We start from the raw sequence: 22,542 nt of genomic DNA, 5'->3' as shown, positions 1-22,542 counted from the left end.
ATCGACAATAGCATTTAATTTCAATTCATCGAACAAAAACTCATTCTTATACCCAAGCAGGATATATTCTACGGGCAGTGCATCAGGCTGCAGTAATATAAAGGTAGCTTATTGTTTCTGAACAAAATGCCAATAGTCAACCGCTGAGCCGACTGGTACGGCCTTCAGATACAGATATCACTGAGACTGTAGCCAGTGGATTCTACCGGCGACTTCTTCGCAAGTTTCAAGAGACAACAAATCGAACTTCGCCTGATAATAGGGCTGAGTCAGTGAGCGAGATGGAACCGTGATGAAGACACTGCTGCAGCACTCCAGAGATAGCGGCTTATTTAGGGAATGGCAGCCAGGACGCAGACCGTGCGTGTCATTTCCCTGACAGCGCTGTGCGAAATGCATGAGGAAGAGGAAGGGGTAGGTCGAGACAGGAGGAAGAAGAAGAAGATGGTAAAGCTGAAGGGCACTAAAATGGGAATGGAGATGGGGAGGAGATGAACGGAAGGGAACAATGAGGATATTAATGTCGGACTGTGTTGTGCTACAAATGGTTCAAATGGCTCTGAGCACTATGGGACTCAACATCTTAGGTCATAAGTCCCCTAGAACTTAGAACTACTTAAACCTAACTAACCTAAGGACATCACACACACCCATGCCCGACGCAGGATTCGAACCTGCGACCGCAGCAGTCCCGCGGTTCCGGACTGCAGCGCCAGAACCGCTAGACCACCGCGGCCGGTGTTGTGCTACAGTTTCATAAGACTTCGCACTGGGTGGGAAGGGCTTGTATATCACTACTAGACGGCGCCATTCTTGTTATACCATGTCGGCCGACGTAGCGAAAGAGTCAAGAGTATATACGGTGTCCCAAAAAAAACCCTTTACGAACATGTTTCGTACACCAAAACAAGAAAAAAAAATAGTAACGAAGGATTCTAAAGCTCATACCTTAAGATATGCGAGAACGTCCTCATCTTTGATTCTATGAAACACATCTCCTCTTCTGCAAGCTCTTTGGTTTTCATACTTTGGGAGGAGGTAGTATGGACCAAAATTGCGGTGTTGGCCGCCATTCGGTCGGCTGCACTTCCAAATTTGGGTGCCGCCAGTTACGCCGCCGCAACACGAGGGCGCCGCCAAGAACTATAACTCCGCTGCCAATGAGATGCAAGCATCTTCTCTGCGGAGATCCTGTGGCGGCTGTACCTAAGTTCCAACATTCACGCACTGACCCAATTTTGTGTGCTTGCCAGTTGAATAACATTTATGGATTTCCATAGTGCCCAGGACTCGTGATCAACTGAAAGTTATTGTATTGAAGATTGATCCGTAAATCTGCGGTATCTGTATATGTTTCAGCATTCAAAGCTACTGTCAGTAACTGACGCTACAACTATAGCAACGAAGTTATGTATTATTTTTACTGTTTTATGTTAGACGCAGAATAAATTAATATCTGAATTCTCTGTTCATGAACAGCATCTGTTCCTCCCTCCAGTATCCACTACCACACAGAGTGCAAGGAAGTTACGACAAAAACATGAAAAAATGTCGAGCAAACATGGGCTCTAAACTGCATACCCCGAGTTATGCGCATTGCTTCAGTAGAAGACATGTTTTACACTTGCAAAGATACACAAGTGCTCTTAGCTTTTAAAGTGTGCATTTTAGACCCCATGTTTACCAGAATTTTTTTCTTGTTTTGGTCAATACTTACTAATCTCAAAACAACGAAAGCAAAGACCTTGCAGTAGACGATATGTTTCATAGTATCGAAGATAAACAGGTGTTCATACATAAGATATATGTGTTCATGCATAAGATATGCATTTTAGAGCCCATGTTTACTACGCATATTTTACTTCTTTTTGTGTAAGGAACATGTCCATAAAGTTTGTCGGTCTCTCTCTCTCTCTCTCTCTCTCTCTCTCTCTCTCTCTCTCTCTCTCTCTCTTAAGGGACTTCCTGTATATTGCGTCTGTCGTTTTGTTTGTTAGGGCTCTGCATTGATCGGCAAGAAGTGATGAAAAAGGGAAACGTGCTGATGTTTGCAAACAATGTTACCTTGGACAGTTTGTTTTCCATATTTTGTATTATATCGTACAAAAAGCAATTCGCCCTTCTCCGGGCCAAGTCCAGAAGTGGGAACAAACGATAGATATGGCTCTCTTACAGGAAATAGTGACAACTTTATTTGAGCTATAGAGTATAATCCTGTGTCGGGAGATAAGATCTTTGAGAGTGACTCCGGTATCAGCACCAGGCAGATGGCTCATCAGCATGGGGTAAGGCAGACGACCGTGTAGAACATTCTTCACGACAGCTGTCTTCATCCGAATCACGTACAACTCGTGTAGGCCTTCTTACATACGAACTTGCCTCCACGGTGATGGTTTTGCCGCTGGTTCGTCGCACAGGCAACCATGTGTTGTGATTTCGGTCATCCGTTCTATTCGCAGGTTGTACCTTTAAGAGGGTCGGTATCGTCAGCCTTCAGAGCATCCACCTGCGGGCTCCGTAGACTCTCAATTGGTTTGATGGCAGCGAACCATCCGTGCCCGTTCAGCCTCAATGAGTGGGCGGCGATTATTGGTGACCGCCTCGTGGTACCAATCATCCATAACGCCTCACAGGCGAGGTATGTCTGCGGGTGACTCAGCTTTCCTTGCTGGAGGACGTGTCTCTGGTGTTGCGAAGGGTAATGTGGCTACTACATGATAGTGTTCCACCTCACTGCCCTCTTGAATGGAACTAAAACACTAGTGCACACACAACGTACCCACTTGCCTGGTGTTTTCTCATGTGTTCTTCCAATCATTGGAACAACATTGTCAAAGATCTTTAATCTCCACCTTCTCTGCCACTGTAATCTTGGTGTCCGCTGACTTATACGCCATCCGCGGAAGCAAGTCAGCGAGCAAGCCTGCCGGAGTTTAGCGACTCGCTGAAGTCTTTGTTGTTAGATACAAAGCATTCACTCACAGGAAAAAGAACCAGTCACATGTCTATATAGTTTTCCTCCTTTCCTGCAGTTTGCTTGCATTAGAAGAAATCACCCTGTACAAATGTCTCCGGTTACAGTGTGGAAACTGGACTTCAAATCTTCTCGAAGAAGAACGAATTATTGCAGTGTCTATTTTTACTTTATTGTAAAATAATGATCTTAATAAACGAATGAACAGGCTAAGCGGCGATATAAAGGTTACAAAAAAATGGGGAAATGTTGGCAGTGAACGTGCAGGGGGAGTGAAGGCGTGAGATTGGGGGAACGGTGCAAATCAGTGGTTTCCTTGGGCAGCACTGTTCAGATTGTGTAGCTCAAGTACCCATACTGCCTTTCTGACTTGCATTTTCCGCAGTTTCCCTATAAATCACTTGAGGTGAATGCCAGAATGATTCCTTAGACAAGTAATGGCTGGTTGTTTTCCCTCTGAATGAGTGCTTGTACCTAACACAAAGACATCATTGAGTCGCTAAACTCCTTCCGACAGGGTAGTTCTGTGGCAGATTCCTTGGATGGCGTATCAGGCAGCAGAAATCAAGACTGCAGTGGCAGAGGATGATGGTTCAAATGGCTCTGAGCACTATGGGAGTTGACATCTCAGGTCATCAGTCCCCTAGAACTTAGAACTATTTAAACCTAATTAACCTAAGGACATTACACACATCCATGCCCGAGGCAGGATTCGATCCTGCGACTGTAGCAGTCTCGCGGTTCCGGACTGAAACGCCTAGAACCGCACGGCCACCGCGGCCGGCGTGGCAGAGGAGACCACAGGAGTTGCAGAGTACAAAGATACCTAAGGGACGGGGAGGCTAAGCTCCGAGCCACGATCTGGATCACAGGCTTGATATGGTAGCAATCGTATAGCCACATTTCCGCAAACAACTGGCTTCTCTGGGGAGACCTGTTACTGAAGCCGACGACATACCTGGAAGGACTAAGTAGGACGAGTAGTGAATCCCAAAAAGGGAAACTACTTACAGATACCACGTTTCCTAATGATGTCGGAGTCGATTTAAGCTATTACGGCAGTTTAGATAAGAAACTGCATACATGAGCTTAATGTAGTAATAACGTCCGTTTTAGATCCGACTCTCATATCATGTATGCAGAAGAATCAACTACGTTGACAGGCTGAAAACTCGTTGTTATTCTATGTTTCACAAAAAATAAAAATAAAAAAAAAGTCAAAACCCGAAGTGCAGATACGGAATGATATTCGTCTTTCCTATGAAGGCTTTAAGCAACAAGAAGTCCCTTTTGCTACCTGGTCGACAGCTCGTGGTCTTGTGGTTAATGTGCTGACTCTCGATCTCGGGGCCTGGGTTTGATTCCCGGCCGCGTCGAGAATTGTCTCCTCTCGGGACTGGGTGTGTGTTGTCCTCGTCATCATCTCATCATCGACGCATGGCGTAACATAAGACTTGCACCAGGCGGACCAACACTCCAGATGGGGACTCGGGGCCAACAATTCCTTACCCACTTCTTTGTTACGTGGCCAGGAAAGAACGTTCTTTGTAAAATGAACACATGTTATTAACATCTGAAACATAGGAGAGGAGGGTGACTGGCATAGGGAGATGAAGCACAGAAGAGGTAAATATAGGACGAGAAACGGCGTTATTGTTAAGGTAAAGTGACAAGAAGGTGCGCCTAATCCTGCCCTCGCTCTCAGATCTGTTTTGGCTGTGTTTGAATTATTTAGGTTTGAAACAACCTGAGCAGCAAGCCATTGACATCCGTCGTTGTTCAACCATTGTCTTTAATGATGGCAGCAGATGGGAGGTAACTAGGTACGTCATGTAAATGCTCTCATGTTTGCTGCAGCCACACATTCATCTGTAAGCTGAAGCAGTCTTCTGTGCTCGTGAAAATGCATGCATGAACATTAGGTCTAATGATGTCAGTAATACGTAAAGGGTCAGCCGGCCGAAGTGGCCACGCGGTTCTAGGCGCTGCAGTCTGGAACCGCGAGACCGCTACGGTCGCAGGTTCGAATCCTGCCTCGGGCATGGATGTGTGTGATGTCCTTAGGTTAGTTAGGTTTAACTAGTTCTAAGTTCTAGGGGACTAATGACCTCAGAAGTTGAGTCCCATAGTGCTCAGAGCCATTTGAACCATTGGTTACACGTGTATGAATATTACTGGCGCCAGAAAGACATAAACGTGATAATGAGATCATCAAACACTTAAACTAATAGCTACCTATACTTGAAATGACTTAATCGCCGTGCTAGTCATCTTTTTTGTTGTTGCTACACGGGAGGATTCCGACGCGCAGTACATTTGCGTAATCGACAGACACTCAGCATGTGCAAAGTCCAAAGTTCCAATGGTGAGAGGCTGGACAGACGGTGACCAACTACCGATGCCCTAGCTCCTGGATAAGGGCGGACACTACAGCTTTATAATCAGAGATGAACACAGCAATCAGTCGCATATAAATCTGTGTTATATTGCAGATGTAGCTAGAGTCGAGCTACACTACAGCCATCGTCAGTGCACTAATGATAGCTACAGACCTACTGTAGCTCAAATATTGCCAGATCTGCGGTACAGACTTATGTGCGACTGATTGTTGTGTTCACGCCTGATTATAACACTCTCACAGTCGCGGAGCACAACAGCTCCTGATGGAATCCAACCACTACAGCTTTGCTTTCATGGAACATAATTAGTAACTACGGTTCGCAGACTAAACCGAACCCACTGACTTCGTGAAACATCTGAGTCACAACCAGTGTTTAAGACCATATTACTTTCGCATACTGTAGTTCATTCAGAACTGACAAGAAGAGAGTCGCGTAAAGGCAATCAGGGGTTAATGGATTTTTCCATCGGTACCTGACAGAGCAGGATAATAATGTTAAAAAGGAAAAAACATTCTAATTTTCTGAAAAATTTTGCAGAATATTAGGAAGCATTTTCCTTTTTAATATTGCAGTCACGGATTTCCACGTACACATGCCTTCACAGCAGAAGAGAACACGAATCAGGATGCCTTCCACATACTGAATTCATCATCAGTAAAAAACATCTAGAACGAAAAATTTTGAGTTGCTATTTCTTGAAAGCGAAGCAAATAGAGCTACTAAGGCTACATGTATTACAGGATTGTGCAGTTAGATCTCAAAGAAAGAAAGAAGCTGGGGAATTACTTCATAAGATCAGATTTGGTATGGCCGTTGCTAGCATCAAGGTAGTCAGAGAAGGTGACCAACCATCTAGGTGGTCAGAGAAGATTACCATCCTGAGCTAATAACGAGAAAGGTAAGTGTGAAGAAGCAGTTTGATGTGAAATGTACGGCGACAGAACAAATATAGTTCATAAGACAAACTTTACCTGCAACTACCACTTACTTTTCAGCGGCTACTTTCTCTATGGGAAAAAACTTATGGCTCTTAACTGAAGATAAGCAGGTGGGGACTTCAGAACGCTACGGAAACTGCACACGGTGTTCGAAGTTAAGTAAGCGCTGAAATGGTTTGCTCATCAAGGGTGCAAGACGCAATTCCTCTAACCTATATTTCCGGCGACGGGATAATAAATCACAGCCATCGATTTTTACATCCTCTTTGGACTACAGAACTCTTTATCCATCTTTGCTGAACTACATCTGCATTCACACTTCGCAAGTACTGTACAGTGCATGGCTTTGGGTACCTTGTATCACAACCAGTCGCCAGTTTCCAGCTGCAGGGGAAATGAATTTTTGTTTGGCGTCCGAAACGGGCTGTGGGTAGCCGAAGCCATCATGGCTGGCTTACAGGCTGAATAATATTCCCACGACGGTCGGTGTTTCCAACATTCGTTGCAGTAAGAGTTGACAGGAAGCAGCACGTTACAGAAGCGCTGCAGTCCGGAGCAGGAAATGACCAATGATAAGGCCTACATTCTGCTCCTGATTCTGATTGGCTGAAAGATCTGTATGTTAAATAATTTCGTGGAGCAGCCTGGAGCTCATGAAACCGGAGAATCAGTCGACAGTCCTCATGGGCTGACGTGGCAAGTCGTGAGTCGTCTGGGGCAGTGTTTGTGTTTTAATGTGATGCTCATTTCGGAAGTCTGGAGATAGTGATCCTTCGAGATCAACGAGGTTACCTTCCCGGGAACAGAAACCCTACAGAGCATTTGGAAACGTTTTCCCGAAAGCGGGCTGGAACTCATCACAGGCATTTTTCTTCTTTTCTTGGAGTGAGTGGCGGACTAGTGAGCGTGTACTTGTTCGGTAGAAACAGACCTCAGAGCAGACCATGGGACCACTAGTTAGCTGGGGGTGGTGGTGTATAAAAGTGATGGACTTGACTAGGATTAATTCATGCCAATTAATTTCGTTTCCGTGCAAATCTTAGAGTGATGTTTTTGTCTTACTTTGTCTCAGTTGATTTTAAACTGTATTACTGTATTGTTGTTGTTGTTGTTGTGATAGTTATCGGCGATAACTGCTAACAGCCAGATGGGATGGTATACGGAACTTTTAGCGGTGTAGACATCTCAGTCCAGTGGTCGCACATCCGAACCTTCGTGAATGTAGTTAGGTAGCTACAAGGCTTTCAATTACAGACTTCGGAGTTGTGAGGAAGTTAACCTGTCTCGCGAGTCAAGAGTGAGGCTGGTGACCCTTATTCAGAGTGACTGACAGCGTAACAGAGCAGAAACTTAATCCGAATCCGCCAAGCGTAACAGAGCAGAGACTTAATCCGGATCCGCCAATAAAAGTTCCCGACATACTCCGCGGAGCAGTGCGTCGCGTAGTTCTCGTCTAGCGCGCCGCACATCGCCTAGAGTTTGTGGATTTTGGCAGCGACAGCGACTGTGTTTCCGCGCAACGTCACAGAAGCTCCGAGGTACGTACGAAAGGAATGTTTCACAGTGAAGGACGAATCATTGCGTGTATACCTTTGTACTAGTATGACAACTGAGGAAAACTCGACAAGACAAGCATTTTATTGGATGACCGGTTTCTACAGAACTACACTGTCGTCATCGGATCCGGTCGTCCAATAAAATGCTTTTTTTAGCGATCTTGGCTTGTCGAGTTTTCTTCAATTATCACAGGCCCTACGTTGCAGATCGGCCTCGGACTGACAATGTCAGGAATATATATATACACGAGTCTTAATGGTGCCTGCAGACGTCAGCTAGTCGTAATGATGCCTGCACACGTCACATCCGCATTGTAAGCAAGAAAAGGTCGAGGAAATCCTTTCACTGTCAATTTTTTGTAGAAGCGAAACGTGTATACCGACGAAAACACGGGTTTCAGTGGTGGATGCGTATAAAGTATCATTATTAACAAACAGGAGCTACTGGTACCAAACACGCGCAAAATGACAATTTCACCGATATTAGCCAGTTTCTGAAAGATCTGTGCACTCTGTACGTGAGACAATTTAATGTACTTACGGCCCTAGTCTTCGACGCCAGGAGCGCAAACGAACTATCTTGCCTGTTCGTAAACGATGGCTTAAATGGCTCTGAGCACTATGGGACTTAACATCTGATGTCATCAGCCCCGTAGAGCTTAGAACTACTTAAATCTAACTAACCTAAGGACATCTCACACATTCATGCCCGAGGCAGGATTCGAACCTGCGACCGTAGCGGTCGCGCGGTTCCAGACTGAAGCGCCTAGAACCGCTCGGCCACAACGGCCGGCTCGTAAGCGATGACCCGCTTCAGTTTCGAAACACCGTCGAGTGTTCGACACGCCGCGGAAATTTCAAGATTTAACTCAGTAATAGCTCTAATAGTGACGGTAACTGCATTCGTGAAAATGTCTTCAGAATTGTATTTACTGCTGCGTTCTAAACGAGTCGCTGCCTCATTCCTATTGCGCGCATTCTTCTGTGCAATCTAGAGTACCCGCGAATAACCGCCTTCTCCAACTTTTCGATGCTTTGCGATCTTCAACTACATGTAGTCTAATGTCATCCACCAACCCTCCATTCCGTCATCACCTCAGTCTTTCCATATCACTAGCAATGCAACTAAGCACGAGGGCTTTTTTCAAGGCCCGATCGGTCGCGAAGTGGAAACTACAACGAAAATAAAAAAAATTTATTTGCTGTATTTAGCTACATCCTCCAGCTACTTCTCTACATAGGCGCCGCTCCGATTTCAAGCATCTGTCCCAGCGTGGTACTAACTTTCCAAAAGGGCCTATCCTCGTCGTAGGAGGAAGCCGCCCGTTCTTTCCGCCAATTCTCTACGCTGGTCTGCCGGTCGTTGGCTGTGGAAAAATGCTGTCCTTATACCAGTAATGAGGTGAAAACCAAATGGAGCCAAGCCCGGGCTGTTGGTAGGCGATCGAACACTTCCCATCGAAAACGGAGATCTCTGCTGCAGCTGCAGTGTGTGGCCGAAGGCCGTCATGAGGGACAGCACTGCATCTTCGCTAGATCCACTCGCTGAACAAGATCATCAGGTGGCATTCGAATTCTTCCACCCTTTGCTATCAAGCATGAAAGTTACGTTACGTGGGCTGCATGAAATCAGCCGGAACCCCTCAGCATGAAGAAGTTGAATGACAGCACGCACTTCATACTTGGGGGGAGACTCTATTGTCCTAGGCAACCTTACGTGCTCACTGAGCGCTCACAAACGAAAAGTGCGTCGTGATGCGATCGACGGGCATACTAGACACTGCTGCGCAACACATCTGCGGTAAGCTTCATCGGATTTCATCTTAGTTTTAATTTGGCAACTGATCGGACCTTTTTTTTTTTAAAAAAATCCCTCTTACTTCCTTGGTTTGTCTAGCCACGCTAGATACTGCAGAGACCTGCCCACCTTTACAACATTAAAAACTAAAATCTTACTGTCTCATTATTACTATAGACTACGCAGTGCGCATGCAATTTTGGCACATGAACTGGACACTATAAGCTGTCACAGTCCCAACTGTAAAACAGTCTCGTCGACACTACGATGATTAATTACGAAACATGTATGGCGGAAAGAATGGCCATGTTTTGTAGGAAGCTGCTCAACAGAACCACGGGAAACACAAGCCTGGGCCGTCGAGTTAAGACTTCTCGAACACGGGCACACCGTCTTAAGCACTGCACCTCACCCTCAGACTGACCATGTAAGAGAAGGCCTGCCGTAAATAAGTGTGTAAGACCAGGACTCAAGCCCAGAAGCTTGTCTTTCGCAGGCAGTGGTCTTGTCCATTTTTCCGGGAGTCTCAAGATGGTTCAAATGTCTCTGAGCACTATGGGACTCTACGCCAGTAAGAGTTGTCCCCTAGAACTTAAAACTACTTAAACCTAACTAACCTAAGGACATCACACACATCCATGCCCGAGGCAGGTTTCGAACCTGAGACCGTAGCGATCGCGCGGTTCCAGACTGTAGCGCCTAGAAACGCTCGGCCACTCTGGCCGGCAGTCTCAAGATATGCGGGAAAAAAGTCTGAGAAGTTTGGAAGGTAGACGAGAGCTACTGGAGTCGCGTCTAGATTGCTCAGACGGCACAGGCGAGGTACCGGTTCGAGTCGCGGTCCGATATGAAGTTTTCCTTCTCCAGGAAGCTTCATACTCCGCTCAAAAGTGAAAAATTCAATCTGGTAACAAGGAGTTACTGATGGGATACATATTAGTGATCTCTGACGAAACATGCCCTGTTTGAAGCCGTAGACTCGTGGACACGAGACAGCAAAACATAGTAGCCTACGCCATCATATAAGCTACAGAGAGCACGAAGGGCCGGAATGAATAATTCTGCACGTTTACTTGGTGAAACCTGCCACGACGGCAGTTGCTGACAATGTATGGCGGGCAACCAAACGAAAACCGAACATCCGCCAGAAAAATGGTTCAAATGGCTCTGAGCACTATGGGACTTAACATTTGAGGTCATCAGTCCCCTAGACTTAGAACTACTTAAGCCTAACTAACCTAAGGACATGACACACATCCATGCCCGAGGCAGGATCCGAACCCGCGACCGTAGCAGCAGCGCGGTTCCGGACTGACGCGCCTAGAACCGCTCGGTCACAGCGGCCGGCCATCCGCCACAAGGGGACGAACCATGGAATGGTTCCATTCAAAAGTAATCACCAAACGCGCTAAGACACCTGTCCCATTGGGAGACGAGACGATGATCGTTTCCTTCCTGTTTCGTAAAACGCAGCCTGCCTCTCACGGATCCACAACCGCACGCACTCTTGCACTTCCTAGTCCGACTGAAACCGACGCCCACGCATGTGTTTCTTCTGGTCACCGCCATTTTGAGCCCGAGGGTAAACGGCAGAACAAACAGAGGAAACAGCCAACTTTAGTAACTTCCTGGCTGGTTAAAACTGTATGCCAGACCGAGACTCGAACTCGGGACCTTGGTTCGCAGAAGAGCTTCTGTGAAGTTTGGGGGGTAAGAGACGAGGTAGTGGCAAAATTGAAGCTGAGGAGGGGTCGCGAGTCGTGCTTGGGTAGCTCAGTCTGTAGAGCACTTGCCCGCGAAAGGCAAAGTTCCCGGCTTCGAGTCTCGGTCTGGCTCGCAGTGCTAACCTGGCAGCAACTTTCATATCAGCGCACACTCCGCTGCAGAGTGAAAATCTCATTCAGCCCACATCTCCCCCATCCCTGTTCGCACAAGTTCCGGTAAGGTCATGATGACCTCCTCCACCTTCAGCAACCCTCTGCTCGTCGAGTTCCGCGAACGTGGAATCAGAATCAACGCACTCTGCAGAAACTGCTCCATGAAATCAAAACGCCCAGGAATGCTGTCGGACGCAATCATCCTGTTGTACGATAACACCTGCCTCCACGCTGCCATTCCGACGAAGGCTACGCTACGCTTCAGCGATGTGATTGGAGAACACTGCAGCATCCCCCACACAGCCCGGATCTTTCACCGTGTGATTGTCACTTCTTTGGCGATCTTAACAAAGACGTGCATGGAGGTCGGATTCAGTCGGACGAGGAAGTGTAAGAGGGTGCGGTTGCTCATCCGACAGCGGCCGACCGCATTCTACGAAACAGGAACTCGTCGTCTCTCTCCCAATGAGACAAGTGTCTTGACGTGGTGATTACTTTTGAATGGAGGTATGCCACGGTCGTGTGGTGGCGGGTATTCGGTTTTCATTTGAGTGCCCCTTATACCTTCTGTGTGACCTCCTTTCTTTGTGACGTCCTTCTGCTATCAACGTTTATGTTCTTAATTACTGTTCGCCATACATTTTCCGCCCGTCTCTGTCTGGCTTCTACTGTGTATTGTAGCACTTCTCTGATCTGGGGTCTCGAGCTTGCAGATAAGCAATAAAATAGACCTACTGCGAGGTAGGCTACCCAGAAAACTGGTCACATACGGTAAGGAAACATCTGTAACAATGTAAGCCATGTTGCATTGTTGTCGCATTTTTTTCAGATAGTTCAGAGCTAAAGTACCACACCACCAATTGTAAGGTCTGCGTTTCGATTCCTTGCCTGCCCGAGAATTTTTATCTGTCTCTTATCGCTTCATTCACCTCTACCAACGGTTGTTAATGTGAAAAATGGGGAGCTGCGCAGTAGTTCGTATTCCACGTTAACTTGTAGGTCCCTCTGTATCTGTTTCCATAAGTCACTTCTAAGGTTGGAGGATGGCAAGAACAAACCAACAAGACCACGACGAATAAAACTCTGCGTTGTTCGAACAAACCTTTGGGTTGATGAAAGCATTGTCAACAATTCTTCTTTCAACTTTAACATTGTTGTCTTATAGCCCCCCGTTACAAATAGCACGACGCGGTTGTATTTATTACATTGTACCCAGTTTCGTGTTTACCTTGCTTAACTTCCCTGACTGTCGCAATGTGAATGAACCACAGTTTCCTCTTCAGAACCATTACTTCCTCAGAAAGACTACCTCCTTACAGGAACCACACATCTACGCTCACACACAGGCAACAAAGTCTGCATGCATCAAAGGAGATATCTTTCACTAATCTCGCTCCTTGAGTTAAGGCCAAGATAAACTTCCAGAAGTTGGTGGGTCAGTGGCGTTGCAGACGCTGTGATACATGAGAAGCGCCCAAGTTGTTCACCAAGTCACTGTCGCTCTAATATTCCCCGAAACGCGCTTCCTAGTTGTGTAGGCCTACTTATCAGAAGGGAATGACAAAAGCTTCAGACGACTTTGCATTTGTTGTATTTTTTATCCTCCTAAGCAATTATTTTTCCAGAAAACAACAGTACAGGCACAACCGAAATTCTCTTACAAATAAAGCAATCCCCGGCTGAAGATTGCCTTATTGCGACATTCACGCGCTTGATAGCAGCCCCAAATATCAGGAGTATCTCAGTCTTTTTGCAATTTTGAAAACTGCATACAGTCGTCTGACATCAAAACTATGATGTATTTTCTGACTAGACGCTTGCGGCAGCCAGCAGTGTAGTTTCGCGTTACGCGGCAGCGAACTACCGCCCGACGTTGCAGCAGCGTGACGCCGTTTACTGAGGAGCCTTCTCCATCTTGGTGGTGTTTCAGCGGCCGTGCTGCAAGCCCCGCCTTGCGACGACCGGACGGCCAATGGCGTGGCGCCGTGGGCGGCGGCAGCGCCGCACGGCTCCACCCTGACTCCGCCCTCGCTGTGGCAGTACCCAGGTAAGAAATGGCCGCCACGCCGCGCCGCCACGCCGCGCAGCGCAGCGCCGCACGCGCCCGATACTTATCGGGCGGCCTGCGTATCTCCAGCCGGTTCTGCCGCCGCTGATAACTCTGCCCACTGGAAAAACTTGCCGTTTCTCTCCCGCGCAACCAGTCCCGCGACGGAATACTTCCTACTCCATTATTTTAGTGCCGAAAGTTGCGTTACCGCTCTAACTAGTCGCATTTTGCGTCACGTCTTGCGCTCCGCAAACCTGCTCCGCCGACTTCGTTTCCTGATCGTTAATCACAGTTCCTAGCATCAGCAAAAACTGACTCCGTCCATTTATCACTCAGGTATCGTAACACATGACCATCAGATGTTTTCTTATGCCATCTACTCATCAGCACTTGCCACTCACATCACTGTCGCCACATAAGCGAAGAGAAAAATTGGAAAATCATCAGCGGAAAACATAATGTGTATCATGTTCGGTATAATAGAGATACATCATTCGTATTAAATACAAGGCGCATGTAGAAAACTGGTGCATCAATACCGTAAAATTAGGCTAATGCATAAGTTCGTAGCGTTTTAGTTTCGTATATTAGTAATCCGGTTGCTATAGGTTTATTTATCCAGTATCATTTTTTATTCCTAGTTCACAGTTGCTATTTGAGTTTACATATTGTCATTTTGTCATTTGGAGATAATGAGTGGAGCTTTGGACGCTAGAAAATGGCAAGTCAGCTAGAGAAATCGGAACATTTCCGACATATTCTTCTGTTTGAGTCCTATACAGGGGTGACGGCAGCTAGAAACACTTGCGCCGTATATAGTGATAATGCTACTGGGCAGAGAATGGCAAAAAAATGGTTTTCCCGCATTAAGGGGGATCGGTTTTGACCTAGTGACTCTCCACGTTCGGGAAGACCTTCGATGTTTGAAGATCGTTTAAACGCATTAGTCCAGAATGACCCACGTCATTGTAGGTCTACTCGAGAACTGGCACATGTGGTGAACTGTGGTCATTCCACCATCGTGCGACATTTGCATGCAATGAGGAAGGCTCAAAAATCGGGTGTGTAGGTACCGCCAGCTCTACGGCAGAATCACAAAAATCAGCCGGTGGTCATGTTTGCATCTCTGCTTACTCATCATCAATTGGCTAGTGAACAAGACCAACCATTGCTATCCTCTACCGTTACTTGTGTATGTATGCTAACATAAGGATAAGAACGGATTGGGTGAGCCTAAGCAAAGCAGCATCCAATGTTCTGCATCTGGTGGAAGAGCGACGGTATGGCGTACAACGAAATGCTTCCCCGAATGTAACCATCACTACTGACATTTATTGTCAACAACTGAGACGCCTTGTAGAGGCAATCCAAGAACAACGACCAGGAAGACTGCGCGAAGTGAAGCTAATCCATAATACCGGCCGCCTGTATTCTGATAGAATGACAAAAACACTATAAAAGAGTTGGGTCGAGAAGTCATTCCGCACCCATCTTATTCACCTGACCTTGCGCTCTCAGATTTTTACCTCTTCCGCTCTCTATCGATTAACCGTCTGGGAACTTCCTTTCCTGGTGAAAATTCGCTCTGAACATGTCTCGACGAGTTTATCGTCTCAAAGCCACGTGATTTCTACAGTCGCGCAATCGAAAAGTTACCCCATCGTTGGCAAACTGCCGTAAATAGTGAAGAAGAAAATATTATTGACTAATAAAGTCTCCGTTACGTGTATCTCTTGTGTTTATTGAACTTATGGAGCAACACTACGAACTTATGCACCACCTCAATACAAAGAAAAGATATAGTAACTTGCGTAAAACCTTGCAGAAGTTCGAGGTTTGGCTCGGGGGATGACATTACACGTTCGACAGAAACATATGTAAAGTATTGTTCATAAATGGTCGGAAGTACCAGTTATTGGATGATTACCCGTTTGCCGAACAATCACTGGAAGCAGTCACATCCATTAAATTGCTGGGGCTACGTTTACGGAGTGGTTTAACATGGAACGATCACATGAAACTAATCACAGGAAAGAAAGATGCCACAGCGAGAATCACAGGAAAAATCCTCTAGAAGTGTAGTCCAATGACGAACCTGGTGGCTCACCCTTCGACCGGTACTTGAGTACTGGCTAGTCAGCCTCGAACTTTTACCGTAAGTATAGGATTGATAGAGGAAGTTGAGAAAATCCATAGAAGAGTAGTGTGTTTCGTCACAGATTCGTTTAGAAAGCGCGGTAGCGTCAAGTAAATGCTCATCCAACTCAAGGACAGACGCTACAAGAGAGGCGCTGTGCAGCACGGTGTGGATTACTCTTGAAACTGCGAGCGCACTCGGTCCCAGAAGAGCCAGTCAGTTTCGCGAAAACACAATGAAGGTAAAATTAGAGGGATTCGAGCTCATACGGAGCAATACCAACACTCGCTCTTCTCGTTCAACATACACGAGTGGTACAGGAAGAAGGGGAGGGGTGGAGTGACTCTGGTACAAATTGTTTGCTGAATATGGATGGAGATGCTGATTCTTACTCATATAGTAAGCAGTTTCCATTGGCAGTGATCCACTTTAAGCAACGCGTACAGAGTTTCTGGAAACTATTAACGGAATCTTCTTTTGGAACTGCCCGAAATATTGGTATTACACGCCTTGGAACGTGAATCGAAATGTGATACAAGCAACTGTGCACAGCAACCGTGGTGGTTGACAACCCTTTCCCCCAATTGAACTTCCATACCGCCAGGTCTCTTCTCCTGTAATGGTGGTTCACAGAAAACATGGATCTCTCACATGAGTCAGAGAAGTCTCCAGCAGTTATTATTCGTGTTCCTTTCTTTTCACCAATCGATTTATGCGGCCACTTGTCCCAATCTTTGTAAATGATGACGTTAAGACTGTTCTTACTAACCCTCAGTTATTCCGATAGAGTTTCATAAAATCACCAACAGTTTCACAAGGGTCTGATACACACATTTTCTGTTAAAGACCAACCGTATTTACAGCAAGGGGCGGAGAGGCTCCCCCCCCCCCCCAAATTTGTCCAAACAAGTCTTAGGAAGTCGAACTCCCGTCCTTCTAGCCAGACACGGGAGAAAGCCAGAGCGTATATTGGGTACTGAATATTAAGATGTGTACCCAGAGCTATTTGTCGTGAAATCTCACAACTATTTCGTCGAAACTTCCTGGCAGATTAAAACTGTGTGCCCGACCGAGACTCGAACTCGGGACCTTTGCCTTTCGCGGGCAAGTTCTCTACCATCTGAGCTACCGAAGCACGACTCACGCCCGGTCTCACAGCTTTACTTCTGCCAGTATCTCGTCTCCTACCTTCCAAACTTATGCAGAAGCTCTCCTGCGAACCTTACAGAACTAGCACTCCTGCAAGAAAGGATACTGCGGAGACATGGCTTAGCCACAGCCTGGGGGATGTTTCCAGAATGAGATTTTCACTCTGCAGCGGAGTGTGCGCTGCCCCCAGGCTGTGGCTAAGCCATGTCTCCGTAGTATTCTTTCTTTCAGGAGTGCTAGTTCTGCAACGTTCGCAGGAGAGCTTCTGTAAAGTTTGGAAGGTAGGAGACGAGATACTGGCAGAAGTAAAGCTGTGAGCCCGGGCGTGAGTCGTGCTTCGGTAGCTCACAAGGGAACCTCCCCATCGCATCCCCCTCAGATTTAGTTATAAGTTGGTACAGTGGATTGGCCCTGAAAAACTGAACACAGATCAATCGAGAAAACAGGAAGAAGTTGTGTGGAACTATGAAAAAAATAATCAAAATATACAAACTGAGTAGTCCATGTGCATGATAGGCAACATCAATGACAGTTAAGCTCAGGAGAGGCGTGGTCCCGTGGTTAGCGTGAGCAGCTGCGGAACGAGAGATCCTTGGTTCGAATCTACCCTCGAGTGAAAAGTTTAATTTTTTATTTTCAGTTTATGTGACAAACTCTTATGTTTTCATCACTTTTTTGGGAATGATTATCACATCCACAAGAAAACCTAAATCGGGCAAGGTAGAAAAACCTTTTTACCCATTCGCCAAGTGTACAAGTTAGGTGGGTCAACAACATATTACTCTCATGTTACGCACATGCCGTCACCAGTGTCGTGTAGAATATAACAGACGTGCTTTCCTGTGGAGGAATCGGTTGACCTATGACCTTGCGATCAAATGTTTTCGGTTCCCATTGGAGAGGCACATCCTTTCGTCTACTAATCGGCGGTTTTGCGGTGCGGTCGCAAAACACAGACACTAAACTTATTACAGTGAACAGAGACGTCAATAAACGAACGGACAGATCATAACTTTGCGAAAGTAAACTTTTCACTCGAGGGAAGACTTGAACCAAGGACCTCTCGTTCCGCAACTGCTCACGCTGACGACGGGACCACGGCGATCTTGAGTTCACAGTCTCCTTGATCTAGCCTATCTTCCGCATGGACTACACAGTTTGTATATTTTGATTATTTTTTTCATAGTTCCACACAACTTCTTCCTGTTTTCTCGCTAGATCTATGTTCAGTTTTTCAAGGCCTATCCACTGTGCCAACTTATAACTAAATCTGAGGGGGGTGCGATGGGGAGGTTGCCTTGTCAGATGGTAGAGCACTTGCCCGCGAAAGGCAAAGGTCCCGAGTTCGAGTCTCGGTCGGGCACGCAGTTTTAATCTGCCAGGAAGTTTCATATCAGCGCACACTCCGCAGCAGAGTGAAAACCTCATTCTGGAACTATTTCGTCACCCACCGCGAGACTAGCAGAGTCCGACCGCTTACCTCACGTCCATGACACACTCTTGCTCAAGACTTCTGTTCCACACAACTGCTTCCACATAGCTTGCATTTATGCCGTGTTTTTTCACTATTTGAGACGAAACTGGATATTTACGCAGTATGACAGGTCTTCATACAGAGGCAAACCGGCTACAGTTTAATGTCCTTGACGCTACGTAGCGATCCCCAACATGTCCGTTTCGCGCATGTGCATGCAACATTCTTAATATAAGTTGCTGTTCAGATACTCGTCTGTTTACTGGACTTTTTAGACGCAAATTGTCAAACGTAATTTGCACAAACTGTTTATGGCCATGATTGGCTGACGGTTTTGCGTCGATTCCTCACAAATTTTCCTCCCTCTGCTGAAGGTAAGTATTGGTGTTTTAACCTGGGAGTGCCTAAGGCTAAGCACACATCCAGTGGAAAGTGACTGCCTGTGAAAGCTTCACTATGCGACGTCTCTTCATATCGAGGTAAGTGCAGACGAAAAGCCTTTCTTTTCACCGTAGACGTCAAAGAATCTGAAAAGACGCTTGCCTCACGATGGAGAAGTAGACAATTGTGGTGCAGATAGCGTATAGCTGTGACTGGATTTGAAGTGGCTCTCTCGACCAGGATAACGACTCAAACAATAAATATAGGACGTAGTTATAACAGGCACAGCCAAGTACGCAAATGCAAGGAAATAAAAGTTAGCCCGCATACAACCTGCTACGGCAGAGAGAGCTAAAATACTACTCTGAAGGACAAAGAGTCTGTCATAACTGTCCACGACTCTCATTCCAAAAGATACACCGGCGAACTTTCGGAAATAGCTTAGAATGAGGAAAGGATGTGGTGGACAAAAAGTTGGAAACACGAAAAACGCATTACTATTCTTAGTACGGCGTAGGAAAACTGCTGGCGTTCAAAACAGCTTCTTGTCGTCTCGGAATAGATACAGGTCCTGTATGGTTTTCAAGGCATTCTTATACCGTTCTTCCTACAAAATAGTGGCAAGATCAGGTGAATGAAGGTAGCGATCACACACCCTTCTCTCCAAAGCAGACCACAAAGGCTGTATAGTATTGAGATCTGGTAACTCTGGTGGCCAGGGGAGATTGGACAATTTATCCTGGTGCCCACAAACAAGTTCTGGACGACGCAAACTGTGTGATCAGAGGCCCTGTCGTCTTGGGTAAAAAACATTTTACCATGGGATGGACCTGATCAGCCAGAATGATCATATAGTCTTTGGTAGTAAAGCAGCCTTGAAAAGTAATTATGGGGCCCACGGAATACCACGGTATGGCTGTCCAAATCATCACTGAACCCCCACCATGTTTCTCTGTTGGCAGCAAACAGTCTGCATCGTAGGCTTGGGACGGCGTACTGCAGACGTAAGTTCGGCCAGAAGATGGAAATATTGTGAAATAAGACTCATCCTATCATATGACATTCTTCCATTTCGTAGTCCAAGTTTTATGGCTTCGGGACCATATTTTTCTGTTACCGGCATTTGCATCACTGATTAGTAGTTTTGGAAAATCCAGTTCGCCCTCCAGTTTCCAGCTTATGGAGCTTCCTTCGTGTCTTTTTTGTGCTAACAGGGTTCGGGAGGGCGCCATTCGGTTCAGCAGTGACTTTTGCAGCGGTCGCCCTATTTTTCGTCACACCCCTCTTCAACAACCATCTATCACGATCACTCAACACACACTTTCGTCCGTGTTGTGACTCAGTGGATGATGGTTATCCGCTTTCCCTATATGCGCTATAACCTTCGATACGCCGTCTCGAGCAATACCAAACATTTCGGCTACCTAGGTTACGGAACCTACAATTTGCTCGCGTACGAATTCACTTTCCTCCGACATGCTGTACTCACAGCTACACAGAACAACCTTTTGACCACGACTGAAACTGGCAACGCATTGAGGGCATTGCTCAGTGCCGTTCGTGGTCAAATACGACAGAAGGGTTGGCTACTATCTGCGTTTGTGTTGAAGCATACATTCCTCGCGTTGGTTCCACGTTTTTGTCCTACCCTTGTATGTCCCCTAAACTGCAGACCATCATAAGCTCAGTAAAAGTTCACCACGGCCCGAAAGTCGGTTGTTATAGTCTTTAACGAAACACGTGAAATGTAAAGTTCACGCTTAACGCGAATGATAGCTACTGTGAGAACGGATTTCAGATATAGCCAGCGCCATCTGACCATTACCCCATATGCTGTGGTACCACAGTCTCCTTGAAAAAATAAGCAAGATTTTAGATTAACGTTTCGTAGAAGATGAGGTCACTAGAGAGGGAGCAGAAGCTCGGGTTGGAAGAAAATGGGGGAGGAAATCTGCCGTGCCCTCCCAAAAGAACAACCCAACCAATTGCCTTAGATTTTGGGAAGGCACGTAAAAGATAAATTAGGGTGGCTAGACGGGGATTCGAAACTCGGCGCTCCCGAGTGGGCCTGTCAGAGGCTCGCACTCGATGACGTTCAGAGACTCATACTGTCGTGCTAGATTTAAAACATAAAAAGAAGTAAAGGCGGAAAAGAGACGTGTTCAGTGTACGTTATCGTTCTCGTTTTTGTCACTTCTCGCGCGTCATGAAAGGAGAACTCGGTGTGTGAGATGAGGCAGGCGGTTGAGTGATCCCGTAATCCGAGATGTGAAGCCGCGAGACCGACATCAGAGACCGCCGACGTGGAGGGAAGTAGCAGCCAGGTAAGAAGAGGCGCTGTAATGTTCGAGTATAATAAGCTGCGGCGGCAACCAGCCTTGTGGCAAGTCTAACGCAGAGCTAGCCATTAGATTGTGAGTGGGCGAAGAGTCAGTGACAACTCCTTCTATGAAAAGTCCTTCCATCACCGGCGCTTTAGTCGGGTAACGTCGTTCCCAGCCGTTTAGCAACATCATCTACAAATATGAACTAATCGCTGTCCATACTCATACTCGTTTGCGCCATTTACACGATTCGCATATTGTTACGTAAGAATATAGTGCTAAAGATAAATTTTTAGCCAAGCCATTTTATCAGTTTTTAGTGATATGTGCAACTACACAAAACAAAATGGACAGTCTGACGAAGACATAGTTTCCAGCATGCTGTCAGTTAAAATGAATACCCTTTTCAGTACTACTAACTAGCGTCGAACGTCTGCTATTCTCCAGTGCTCAATACACGTGAACACATTATCCTCCAAAGTAGTATAAAATAGGAATCATATGTCAAGCATTGTTACGGACGACCATACCATGCGTAACTGTGCGTACTACGCGATACCGCTTTAGTACTACTTACGAGGATGATCCACCCATATCCAAGTAGAAAGCGTCCTATGCTCCTTAAGATTGTTCGCAGATGATGCGGTTGTCTACAACAAAGTAGCAACGCCAGAGGACAGTACCGATTTGCAGAACGAGCTTCCGGAGGACTGATGGTCATTGACTCTGACAATAGATAAATGTAGTCTACCTCCTTAGCTGAGTCGTAGAAAAAAAAAAAAAGTCTCAGCGCTTCTGCCTGCTATGCAGCGTGCCCGGGTTCGGTTCCGGGCCGGGTCTAATTTTTTCCCCGATCGGGGTCCTGCGTGTTGTGTTGTCCTTACTTCATTTGATCATTGTCGACACGCAAGTCGCCCAATCAAGATCCACCTTAAGTGGAAAGACCACATGAAACAAATAGGAAAAGCAGATGCCAGACTAGGATTCGTAGGAAAAATATTAAAGAAATGTAACCCATCTACGAAGGAATTGGCTTACAAAGCGCTTGTACGATCGATTTTTTAATATTGTTCATCAACATGAGATCTTTACCAGACAGGACTGATAGAAGATATAGAGAAAGTCCAACGAAAAGCGGAGCGTTTCGCCATGTGATGGTTTAGTCGGTGCGAGAGCATTACCGAGATACGCAACAGACGTTACAAGAGAGGCGTCGTGCATCGAGGAAAGGTTTACTATTGAAATTTCGAGAGAGCACTTTCCGGGAAGAGTCGGGCTACACACGTAATGACCACGACGGAGAAATTCGAGAAAACACAGAGGCTTAGCGACAATCATTGTTCCCTTGCACCATCCGTGAGTGGAACAGTTAGGGCGGACCAGTTGGAGGCACCAGAAGTACCCTCTGCCACACATCATTAGGTGGCTTGCGGAGTGTTATATAGCTTTAGATATATAACTTGCACTTGAGAATGAACACAC

The 22,542-nt window shown here is 46.2% G+C and overlaps 1 protein-coding gene across 1 annotated transcript in view; it reads left to right on the top strand.

Annotated features, from left to right (window-relative positions):
* The first annotated feature begins 4,584 nt into the window (after positions 1–4,584).
* Positions 4,585–22,542, top strand: part of LOC126160183 (protein winged eye) — a 193,429-nt gene continuing 175,471 nt past the window's right edge. Inside the window, exons 1-2 of the mRNA XM_049916890.1 lie at positions 4,585–4,600; positions 13,476–13,592. Of these exons, the coding sequence (XP_049772847.1) occupies positions 4,585–4,600; positions 13,476–13,592 (133 nt within the window). The remainder of the gene's footprint in view (positions 4,601–13,475; positions 13,593–22,542) is intronic.

Source organism: Schistocerca cancellata, chromosome 2 (genome assembly GCF_023864275.1).
Source record: "Schistocerca cancellata isolate TAMUIC-IGC-003103 chromosome 2, iqSchCanc2.1, whole genome shotgun sequence".
In the NCBI taxonomy this organism is placed as follows: domain Eukaryota; kingdom Metazoa; phylum Arthropoda; class Insecta; order Orthoptera; family Acrididae; genus Schistocerca; species Schistocerca cancellata.
This window is presented reverse-complemented; position numbering and strand designations above follow the sequence as displayed.